We start from the raw sequence: 12,167 nt of genomic DNA, 5'->3' as shown, positions 1-12,167 counted from the left end.
TTCGGAATATTTTTTTTCATTTATAAGATTAATCTTTTTCGAACACACGTCTTCCAGTTTCCTCATATAACCATTACGTTCCTACCATAAAAATGCCAAAAATTCAAAGTACCCAACTCTTGAAACTAAGTTGGGCGCTATTTTTAATGAATATTTGAACGTTTTAAAAAATAAAAGTATTCTTTTTTCGTAGAATGCGCCGTTTTCGAGTAATTTTGATGTCCGAAAAAAGAAATATCTGTAATATTCGGGTAATTGGGTACTTTGGCTGGATGCAATCCTGTTCAAAAGATCCACAGATGTGTCATAGATTTAGCTTGTTATTCTGAAGGGAATTTTGTTTCTCTAGAGGTGGCATAGCTTATTATGAAAACCTTACATGGCTATATCTTTTTAACAGGGCCGAATCTGAAAAAATGGTATAGAAAAAAGTGTTTATTTTGACCTCAAGAATCTACTGTTAAAATATTTGTACGAGTCAAATATTCACCCTGTATAACTCGGTGCACGATTAATATTCAGGAAGCTTTGTGAAACCAGGCGACAGATAGATGGGTACATGTTTTGCAACAAAATCACTGATCTATGCGTCCAGTCAAACTGACACATAACAATTCATGATGCAATGAATGAAACTGCTTCGAAAGTATGAAACACAATATAGGCCACAGTTGTACTGTGGAGAAGCAAACTTCTGGCAGCTTCCTACCGCCTCTTCCGAAGGAAGCTAATTGCTTTCAGCGCTGCATACGGGCATATAAAAAATTCATCCAGGTTTCAATAAAAGATCCTTTGACCCAGGAATATTTCAGGAGCACTACAGGATTTCTGAACGAAAGAAAGAGGCATGCCCAGTCTAAATATAGTTATATTATTCATCCTTTCAGTGATTTCGCGTGAGTATTTTTTTTTTAGTTTTTGAACCTTTCTACGAGCAAAGATTAATGTTTATTCCATGAACACCCACATTGTTATATTTTCTTATCGGGTGCAAGAAGTTTGAACAGCCAAATCTCAATTTAACATTTCCAACTTACAGTCAGAGACTTTAATCAGACAATAAATTGAAAATATCTGTTTTCCTTTAAATTGTTAGGTTCCTCTTTCAAAAATTTATTTGTAAATTTCTAGAAGCCAAATGACTAGCAAATACTCATATGGTACATAATACTATCATAGTATTATACCACCAGGAGATAATTATTTGTATCTTTTATCAAAATTATTTATGGAAAATTCATGAAGTGCTCCCTTGATCAATCGTTGTTTCATATTTGACTTCGTGTGTGATATTTAAAATGTTCCATTTCCTGCATAATTTGTATTTGTCTTCAGATTCTGCCGTTCAACTATTCTGTTCATTGCCCTAGGCTTTGCATACATTTGTGCTCCCCTTGTAGCATCATTCATTCCAAATGGAGTGTGCTATGTCAAATGGATTTATACATTGGAATTAATGTCAACTGTCGTCTTCCTGTTTGACATATTTGTTAAATTCTTTATCGGAATAGAAAATAAAGAAACCAGACAGATCATCTTGGACCACAAGAGAGTAGCAAGGTCTGTATAAATACTAAAATCTGCGTTGAAAGATGATATTTGTCTTTATACGAGAAATGATAATATTATGTTTTGAGAGTATTGATTCCATTTATTTTTTCATTTCCAGGTAATTTCCAAGAACTTCCTTCATTTACTCATATAATATCTTTGAAGGTTTGGAAATTAACATGCTTGAGTATCGATATTTTTCAATCCAATTAAGACTCCAAATTACCTATCTTCACTAGCTGATTAGTTAATAATAATTTCAATCACATAAATTTTTTTTTAATCCCTCAAATCTATTTAAATGATTAGTGTGCTTTGAACAAATGAAGGGATTTTACATGGTCGGGTATAAGTATAAAATAAGATTAATATTTCTTCAACCAATAACTCAACATGAAAACGCTGAAGCACTTCAATTGATTTTTGATTACCTTCATTTTCTGGCAATGAAATTGAGTTATTTTCTTTGATGCCCATACCCATCCAACTTCCGCTTTTCAAATGAAACCATTGAAGCATATACCATGTCATACCATGTGTGAACTTGTTGGAAAGCGCACGGAAAATAGAAGCCAACCATAATCTTCGTCTCTAAATAAAACTAATAAGATTTTTAATGTATCAACACATAAGTTGAAGTTAAGATGCTGAAACACGTTAATTGGGATCCAATTTCAGGTACTTATTTCTTGGCAATAAAAGTGAATATTTTTTCCAACGTGAAAAAGTATCACGACTAAACAGTAAGGCAATGACAACAATAATAACAATCAATTCAGATGCATACCAACCGCTGATATGAATATCAACAAGTGTTACGATCTGAATTGAACTAGCCGATTTGCCATCGTCAGGCCCCCAAATGGACTCCGCTCCATAGAAGAAAAGCAGATGCTGAACATGGTTTCGGTCTGATTTGACGTCGTCAGTGCAACATAGCTTTTTCTTCTATGGAGAACGTTTGAAATTGATAGACCCCTATTCAATACTGGCAAGCGCTACTGAGTACTATCGAGTACAAGCGCGCTACTGAGTATAATACAGTTACACAGAGCGCCACCCAGTATGAAACAATGTCCGATTTAATCTCCTCCAGATGGAAACCCAGACGAAGACTGTAGCATATGAATTAGAATTAGATGAAATATGTGACATATGCTATTGTCTTCGTCTGGGTTTCTATCTGTAGGAAATTCCTCGATATAAAAAATTTATGTCATCAGAAACTTTTCCTTCGAACTCATATTTTGTGGTTATGTACAGGTATATTCAACTCAATCACGATTATTTCTCGATAAAGATTTAAGGAATGAAACTTATCAAATTTCCAGTGAAAATAACTGAATGTGTATTTTTCAGGAGATACGTAGCAAGCATTGAATTCCTTTTAGACGTACTAACTGCATTTTCATTTTGTACGGTCCATCGCATGGTTAATCTCCAAAAACACTACTACTTAGCATTGTTCAGATTGCTAAAGATATTCAAACTTTTTAGTTTCCTTAAGTATTGGACGCTCGTTGCACAAGTGAGTATGCATTTGAGCCTAACTTTAATATTCTCCGCCAGGACTTTCACGTGAATGTAGTGCCTTATAGCGAATTCCATTAGTAAAACCACTGTGTCACTACATAAGAATTATTAGGATTATATATTTATAATATAAACTCAATAATAATCTAATGGCAGAAGCGGATTTATGAATGGGCTAGCCAGGCTCTAGCCTACGGAGGCAAATTTCTGTAGATAGCAGAATAGATTTGAAAAAGCAAAGCTTTCTTTCAAAATGAATGAACTACTCTACTAAAATTCCACGTTTGCGGGGTTGGAGGCGGTTAGTGTTAAAGGAACAACCAACATTCGCTTTCAATGACCATCTAAGCGTCGTCGATATATACGAGGATGTATTGATATCTAGTAAACCTATGAGAATATGTTGAGTAATTAAATACTTTAATATTAAAATATTGTTTGTTTATATAGTAGGCTAAGAATTTTTCCATATATCCTCGTAGTGATATCAGCATGAATCATGCTAAAATGCCAATTTTCGTTCATTGCGCCAACTAGGTGTCTGTCCCCGAACGGACAAACCTAATAATCACAAAAAAAAAACAAAGACAACAATTTCAGAAGAATTGTCGTTCCACCAATAATGTGGGTTTGTCATGAACTAACATAGTATTCCGGGAGGTGGTGTCACTTTTTTATCAGTGATTTATCTCCAACTCGAATGTGATTAATAAGAGAGTTACACTATTACTCTACTAGAAATCGAAAGTCAGTCAGCGCGACCGTGGTGGGCGTGGGAGGCGGTGAAACTCACTTGAAAAATCTCAAAAAAAGTGATTGATCTCTACGTAAACCTTTGTAATAATGTAAATTATTCATGATTGTGAGTGAAAATGGGCGTCAGTCACGTTCCCGATGGTGGAAACATCGTCAGTCAGGTGGTTGAAATGGTCGGAAAAATCTGAAAATTGAAGTGACCGATCTTCACTTGAAATTTTGAAAAATGGTTATTTAAAAATTTTGGGCCTTACAGCCCAACCAGTTCTATTTTTTTTTGATTATGTTAGAGGTTCTTGCGAGATATTTGGACGGCTGCAGTAAAGAAACGGTTCGATATTTTTCGATTATGTTTCCATATTCGTATTAGGAATAAAAGGAACTACAATCCGGAAACATTTGAACAATTTCGGGTGAAATTTTTTTTCGTTGTAGGCATGTAAACCAAAGTTGTGTTCGATTTATGAAAATTTTTCTTCACAGAAATTTTCCGAAAATTGTGTTCATTCAGAAAATGAAATTCAATTTAGAAACCAAAAAAAAATTCACGAACATCGAAGGTTTTCCGCCATTTTGAAAAATTTTTTTCGGAGTTCTTCATCATTTCTGAATTGAGCACTCAAAAATACTCTGATGTGACCAGAAACCATTACTATTTTCATTAGAACATTGCTCAAATACGACGTTGAACACCCTATATCTCGCTTATGCGTCGAAAATGGGATATACATATGTCATAAGGCAAAAGTGATGTTCCCGGTGTCATTTACCATTATACATGTATGTCCAGTTTATGATGAAACATCCTGTATAAACAAGTTATTGTTATGTATACTTGATAAATAATCGTCAGCCGGCATGATGCCGGTGGAATATGCGTCAGTCGAACTGCATAAAATGCAGCACGCCAAGGGAAGCTGGTCACTGCCCTTGACATTGGAAACCTGACTGACGCAGAATCCACCACTATAAACGTGACTGACATCCATTTTTACGTTCAATTTGATTAAAATAATCATTTTTCAAAATTTCAAGTGAAGATCACTTCAATTTTCAGATTTTTCCGACCACTTCAACCGCCTGACTGACGATGTTTCCACCATCTGGAACGTGACTGACGCCCATTTTCACTCATAATCATGAATAATTTACATTATAACAAAGTTTCACGTGGAGATCACTCACTTTTTTTCGAGATTTTTCCGGCGAGTTTCACCGCCTCCCACGCCCACACCCACCACTATTGGACTGACTGACTCGCGGACCTCATATTTACAAGTGGAGAACTACTCGTGCTAAAAAATTCGAATGGAGCTTCGCAGCCAAAACCCACATCAAGAAAATACAGGCCACTGAGAATAAACTCCTAAGAATGGCGATGGATGTACCCTGTTTGTTAGGAACAGACAAATCTACAAGGACTTGGAATGGGAACCAGTTATAGAATTCATGAAGAGGAAGGCGGAAAGGATATTCGACAAAGCCAAACAACATCCAAATGTGGAACTACGAATATTAGTAGACTACGATTCAACAGAAGAAGCTAGTAGGTCAAGAACCTACCACCGAAGACCGAGAGATCAGTTGAGGATTTAAAAAGTAACCAAAAAAGAGCTTAACCTTAAAAGGGCAGCAAACAACTATCAACACGACTATGATCGTATGAGAGTCCAGAAACCATAAGAGTCAACTGGTTAATAGGCAAAATGCCCGGAGCCTATGAAGAAGCAGTTTAGGGTTTTTAGTGGGCCTTGAGCTCAGGAGAGTGAGAATCCCCACACTGTTTCCCCTCAGGGGAGGGTGTGTTCGTCTGTCTTGCAGATTTTCCCCCTGCTACATAAAAAAAAATAATAAAAAATTCGTGTGAAGATCGATCACTAGTTGAAAAGTGACGCCACCTCCCGGATCATAGGAGGTCCCAGAGAAGTCGAAATATTCAAGTGCAAATGTAGACCGATTTCGAGATCATTTTGCAAACCAGATTTGGTTCAGTCTTTTCGTGACAGGTGGCGTATCGTGATGAGATATCTCAAAACGACGCCCCGAGATCGCTTAAGACTACCATCCTCCGTTCGGAAGATTCAGTGCTATACTGTACTGACAAGGGGAAAAATGATCCCGAAACCGGTCTACAGTTGCACTTGAATATTTCGACTTGTCTGGAACCTCCTTTGTAAGTCCATGTCTAACCCACATTATTAAAACGACAATTACCAAAGATGAATTTAATTTCGATTCAGCTCCAATTAAATTCTGATGATAAACAAAAATCAACTTGTACGATCATTGCAGAGGTGGAATTTTTCTGCTGTGGCAACAGAGCTTGTGAAATACTTTGCCATGACAATGATTTTGATACACTGGACCACATGCCTTTTTTATTATGTAACCATCAGTTATATCCTCATAGGAGAAGAGATAGAAGAAGAGGATTATGACACCCATTTTGTTCTTGAAGGCAATATAACAGCTCTCTACTTCGCGTGTCTCTACGAAACAATGGGAATATTATACTGTGAGTATATCGGCATTCTGTATATTAATTTATTCCGGGATCAACTTACTAACTTTTTCAATGACAAATACATCGAAGAAGAAGCGATTGAGCATCATTCCATGTACGCATATAAATCACAATTTGATGCAAGAATCCAAGAATTTAAATGCTCATAACTGAATCATCAGTTTGAAATGCAGTGTTTAAAAGAAGAGAACTTTATTGATGATTTATTCATGTTCTACCCTAATTTTTACCCAAAAATTAAATATTAGTATGGTCGATAGAGTCATTCGAGGCGATTGTGCGCACTTTTGCCTTTCAAACCGTACCCCGTCTCAAATGTTGAAGCTAGGAAAATTAAGTCATAGTCATAAGATAGAGCATTTTTCAATCTATAAAAAAAAACATCAAAAAGCAAACAAACAAAAACGGTTTTTGTTCTTCAAAAAGAAAAAAATTAATAGTGAAAGTCAGAATGTGTTCACATGCCCCGTATTGCAGGTAAGCATGCGCACCCTCACGGGATAAGAGAACGCAGTGCTTAGTGAAACACACAAGCAAACCAAATTACAAAATGATGTCAAAATTTTTTTACAATAGTAGAGAAATGTTGTTTATTGTCAATACCTAAGCGCCTTTTTACAAGCAGTGCATTATCGTTCGTGCCACCATTCCTGATGAACACAGCACTTGATACATTCCTCTGTTGGTAGGTCTTCATATTTTTCTGAACAAACAGGACAATATTGATCAAGTTTCAACCAATAAAATAAAGAATGTTGTCATTTATTCCTCACTGAACTAATGCCCATATAATAAATCTATGCGCACACCTATCCCCGCACGCTTTTCCCAGTAAGCCAAAATGTGAATTGACGTTTTTACACAGTTGAGCAGCTAACAGAACCTAAAAAATTATATATTTAGACTTATATGCGCATGATCGAATGAAATATTTGTTTCACTATCGCATTCGGAACTTGGACCTGGCAGAATTTGCAGAGATGCTAAAAATTAACAAAGGGTATAGCCGGGTTTATATGGAAAATCTACCCCTGCGACTTTCTCGATTTAAACACAGGGGATCGATTTGACATTAAACAAAAATAATTCACCCCGATTTTCAGCTGTTTATCTCCGACGGTTCCCGAATTCTTCGAAATAAACTGTTTTTCAATAAAAAAATTTTTTTCGACTAAAATTCAAAATTGGTTGATGGTGATTTTTTCAATCGATTTCAATAGTAGGAGTGATGAGGAAGACATTTCATTATGACTCTCAGTTGAAAATCTTATTTCTGAGAGCAGATATAAAATAATAATATATATTTTTTTTATGTTACTTAAAAGTGTCCACCATGAAACTTTGTCAGAAAATGTCTTTCGTAGTTATCTAACCTCAAGAAATTTTTCATATTCTTTGAAATGGTGGAACATAATAAAAAAAAATAAAAACAATTTTTTTTTCAAAATACATACTATGTTTCATGCATAGAAACACTTATAATGCGAACAAAATATGTGGAAAACTATTCTTCAACTGAGAATACATAATTCATTCAATAATAAAAATTTATTATAATATAATACCAAATTCATTTATTTTATTGATACAATAATCATGAATCCATCATAAACTAGATAATAAGTTGCTTCCTAAAGCACCTTTTTTTTTCGAGTGTCTTAATTTTCACATAACGACTTTGGAGCAAGACTGGATTCTGATATTGATCTTTCTGAAAGAGTTGTGGCTGCAATGAAATCGAAAAAAGCTTATGATAATACGTTGGCGTTGGAGGTAAAAATAAATCGTTGGTCGAGAGAAAAAGTTCCGTTCAGTACGATCTCGTCAAATGATTGGACAAATTTTCCGGAATTAACAGAACAAGAATTGAAGATTTTTTTCACGGGATCATATTAAATGTCTCAAGCTGTTTCTTACTTAGCTGAGTTAATAAATGAAGACGGAACAATAACACTGCAATACGTAAACACAACACCAAATATTATCAAACTACAAGTGAGGTCTCGGCATATTGAGTTCAAAAAATACCATTGCTTTGTTGATAATGAGCCAGAAAAGAATGAAATTTCTGGAATAAGGCGATATTGTTGTGATTGTGCTAATGGTAGACGCACTGTAGGGTGCTGTTCTCATATTTCAGCTATAATATATTTTCTTCATTACGTTCTATATTTGGCAAAAAGAGTAAAACATGCTGAAATATTGTTTCGTCTCTTTGTAAATGAAAAAGTTGATGCTGTTGTTAAGACAGTGACGAAGACACTGAATGTGAACCTATATTTTTTTGCATAGAAACATTTTTATCGCCAAATTTTTGATGTCCTCCAATTTTCGAATGATGGATTCATGATTATTGTATCAATAAAATAAATAAATTTGGTATTATATTAAATTTTTATTATTAAATGAATTATGTATTCCCGGTTGAAGAATAGTTTTCTACATATTTTGTTCGCATCATAAGTGTTTCTATGCATGAAACATAGTATTTTGAAAAAAAAATTTTTTATTTTTTTCTTTTATGTTCCACCACTTCAAAAAAAATGAAAAATTTCTTGAGGTTAGATGACTACGAAAGATATTTTCTGACAAAGTTTCGTGGTGGACACTTTCAAGTAACATAAAAAAAAAATATATTATTATTTTATATCTGCTCTCAAAAATATTATAAGATTTTCAACTGAGAGTCATAATGAAATGTCCCTCATCACTCTTACAACTGAAATCGATAAAAAAATCACCATCAACCAATTTTGAATTTTAGTCGAAAAAAAAATTTCATTGAAAAAACAGTTTATTTCGAAAAATTCGGGAACCGTTGGAGATAAACAGCTGAAAATCGGGGTGAATTATTTTTGTTTAATGTCAAATCGATCCCTTATGTTTAAATCGAAAAAGTCGCGGGGGCAGATTTTCCATATAAACCCTTTGATTGATAGCAAATAAAAAGATAACGAAACATCGCACGCCGCAGTCCTATGAAAAAACTAATTTGACGATTCTGCGCCTTTGCTTCACCCAAATGAAACCTTCTCATACATATCATAGTCGAGATATACCCACAGCGCTCACTTACCATCTGCGTTCAGTTACCTCGAATGACTCTTCTTGATAATAAGCAATAAGATTGTAGTATGGTAACAAAACTATTGTTGGCCCAGTTGATCACTTACTTCATTTGATCTCTCAGCATCAGAAAACGCCTTGACGTCACCCTATCTTATCGAATTTTCGGTTTCAGACACTTTTCAAAAGCTTTCCTTATAGTTGGGGAGCCCAACAGGGAAATTCGTAATTTACTCGAGCATGTCAGATTAAGATATGTGTGGTTGGAAAGAATATATTCTCTTAATCTGACAATTTAAGCGTTATGAAAACTTGTGGGAGGGTGCCAAACTTAAAAAAAAAGGTCACTTGTACATTCTTGAGCGCGGCGGCTTTTTTCTTATTTTTAAGCTAATGATTCAAGAATAACGGAAGAAATATAATCTGACAGTTTCAGCAAGCTGAGATAATAAAATTGGCCATAAAGGTCACAAGAATCAGTTTTTTCGAAAACTCAGGGGCTTCAAAACTATTTTCGCATTCATTATAAGAGTTGTATGTATAGCATAACATTTTTCTACAAATTTTGTCCGAAGCAACTTTTTCTACGCTTGAAAGTGTTTGAGATACACAGCGATGAATGTACATTAGACTGGGTTTTAAATTGACCTTGGCCTTTCGCATGTGTGGCTAAGCTCCTCGACCTTATCGGTCCCTAACTCGAAAACGGTTAAGAGTATGTAAAATTTCTTCACGTCCGAATTGTCAGTCTCTTGAAAAGTAGGTTCCCTTTGGGTCCAATTAACATATCCTCTAAAAATCAGCCGCACTCGAAAAATTTTTTTTCAACCATTTTTTTCTCTTTGGTACGGCCAACCCTACCACGCAAACTGCCCGATTAACATGAATTTATTATCACAGATAGATGCCTTACGTAAGGCATATTTAGTATCTTAATTTGACACGATCGAGTAAGTACACCTGACGATTTTTTTTCACATCTTTGAAAACCTAGAGACGCTTTCCCGACCGCTGAAAGTGCAACATCATGGGACCTTCTTTTCTTTCTTCCATCTAATCTTCAACATCCACGACGTTCGAGTAAATCCCAATTTAGCATCGTTGAATCCTTAACTATTACACAATCATCATTTATTCAGTTTATGTTGAAAATCTCCTCAACCAACTCAACCTTCTATTTCTACATTTTCGTGAAAGACTTAGGAACCGAAGATACAAGGATTTTCTTATATTGATCATTCGTCGTAGATGGAAAATCAGTGAGGCGTCTTCTCATCATAGAGATTATATGAGATTAATTTATATATACGAAGCTTTAGGCCTTAGACTCAATATTGATAAAAACTAAAATCCTGGTAATTCCGCCAGAAAGCCTTCAAACAGATATCAGCCTGGAGGATGAAACTCTAGGTCGAGCAGTTTAAATAATATAGTATAGTATATTTTAGTATTATATGTGATACATAAATACAGAATTTAATTCAAACAATAAATATTGCAGAATTCGTCAATTCAAGCAATTTAATTAATCGTTTAAAATAACATAGAGCACATAACAAAACAGTTTCACAATCCAAATTGAAAATTAACACTAACAGAGGTAGGTATCATTATACACAATTAAAATCACTGGCCTTTATGTCCATGGCCAGATACTCTTAAAGTACCCAATGGCCAAGCAGGAACCTCTTCACCAGTACTTGGTAGCTTTATAAATACTAGGGCTAACCTGGACACGGAAACACACAACTGTGACAATTCGGCATCACGGGCATTCTGGAAGCTAAAGGACAGCGTGTTTCAAAATCACGATCTCAATCTGAAGACCAATTCAGCTGTTTACATAGCAGTGATCCTTCCAACGTTTCGTCACGGAAGCAAACGCTAGACGCCCTACAGACGACATATCAAACAGCTTGAACAAACGCAACAACGTCATCTAATACAAATAATGCACATCAGATGATTCCACAAAGTTTCAAATGCAGAAGTCTTGCAGCGCGCGAGTTGTGTAACAAATGAGTCCCAAGTAACGAGGGCCCGACTCAGATGGAGCGACCACATTCTGAGGATGCGAGACACAAGACTCCCCAAAATAGCTCTTTATTGCGAATTCACAGAGTGATCTCGGAAACCAGGAGGCCAGTATAAGCGGTTTAAGGATACACTGCATCGATCCCCGAAATCAGTCGATGCCAATTATAACTGGGAACAACTAGCGTTAGACAGATCTGGTCTGTCAGTCACAGGAGGGCGCACAGTCGCAAGTAGCCCTAAGAAATTAGAAGTTTGATTGCACTGATAGTTCTGTTTTTGAGGCCCGGTACTTTCACCTAGGAATAAATTTTGACTATGGTGAATAAGTATCTGTCAAATAATGTTTTATCTGAAGGATACCTCATTTCGGTGCTTTCATATGAAATTATTTGAGGAATTACAATTCTATAAAAACACGGTATACTACTTTTCATTGATTAATGTACAGGCTGGGCAAAATTGCTGATACCTGAACTACAACTTTTTAACCCAACGAGATAAAAAAAAATGAATGTACCATTCATGTCGTCTTTTTTCGAGAAACTAATAATGCCATCAACTGCATTCCTCTATCTTCTTTTGTTTTTGAGTTATAGGCTAAAAATTAAATTTGGGCGATTTCAACTTTGGTCATTATATCCGTTTCTGTTTGTGCTAGGCTGTTGAAATGAAGACATTATACAGACAAATTTTTGATAGC

The 12,167-nt window shown here is 35.3% G+C and overlaps 2 protein-coding genes across 6 annotated transcripts in view; one reads left to right on the top strand and one right to left on the bottom strand.

Moving 5' to 3' along the window:
- LOC123316468 (potassium voltage-gated channel protein Shaw-like) overlaps positions 1 to 12,167 on the bottom strand; it is a 229,838-nt gene that overhangs the window by 125,693 nt on the left and 91,978 nt on the right. The gene's annotated exons all lie outside the window — the stretch shown is intronic.
- The window catches only part of LOC123316471 (potassium/sodium hyperpolarization-activated cyclic nucleotide-gated channel 2-like), a 43,000-nt gene continuing 31,433 nt past the window's right edge, over positions 601 to 12,167 (top strand). For 2 of the 3 annotated variants that reach the window (XM_044902560.1, XM_044902558.1), the window contains exons 1-4: positions 601 to 896; positions 1,336 to 1,560; positions 2,911 to 3,079; positions 6,133 to 6,355. In XM_044902560.1, the coding sequence (XP_044758495.1) occupies positions 649 to 896; positions 1,336 to 1,560; positions 2,911 to 3,079; positions 6,133 to 6,355 (865 nt within the window). In that variant the 5' untranslated portion in view covers positions 601 to 648. The remainder of the gene's footprint in view (positions 897 to 1,335; positions 1,561 to 2,910; positions 3,080 to 6,132; positions 6,356 to 12,167) is intronic. The other variant, XM_044902559.1, reaches the window with a different exon arrangement.

This window comes from Coccinella septempunctata, chromosome 7, assembly GCF_907165205.1.
Source record: "Coccinella septempunctata chromosome 7, icCocSept1.1, whole genome shotgun sequence".
Classification (NCBI taxonomy): Eukaryota; Metazoa; Arthropoda; class Insecta; order Coleoptera; family Coccinellidae; genus Coccinella; species Coccinella septempunctata.
The sequence above is the reverse complement of the archived record's forward strand: the minus strand, read 5'-3'. Positions and strand labels throughout refer to the sequence as shown.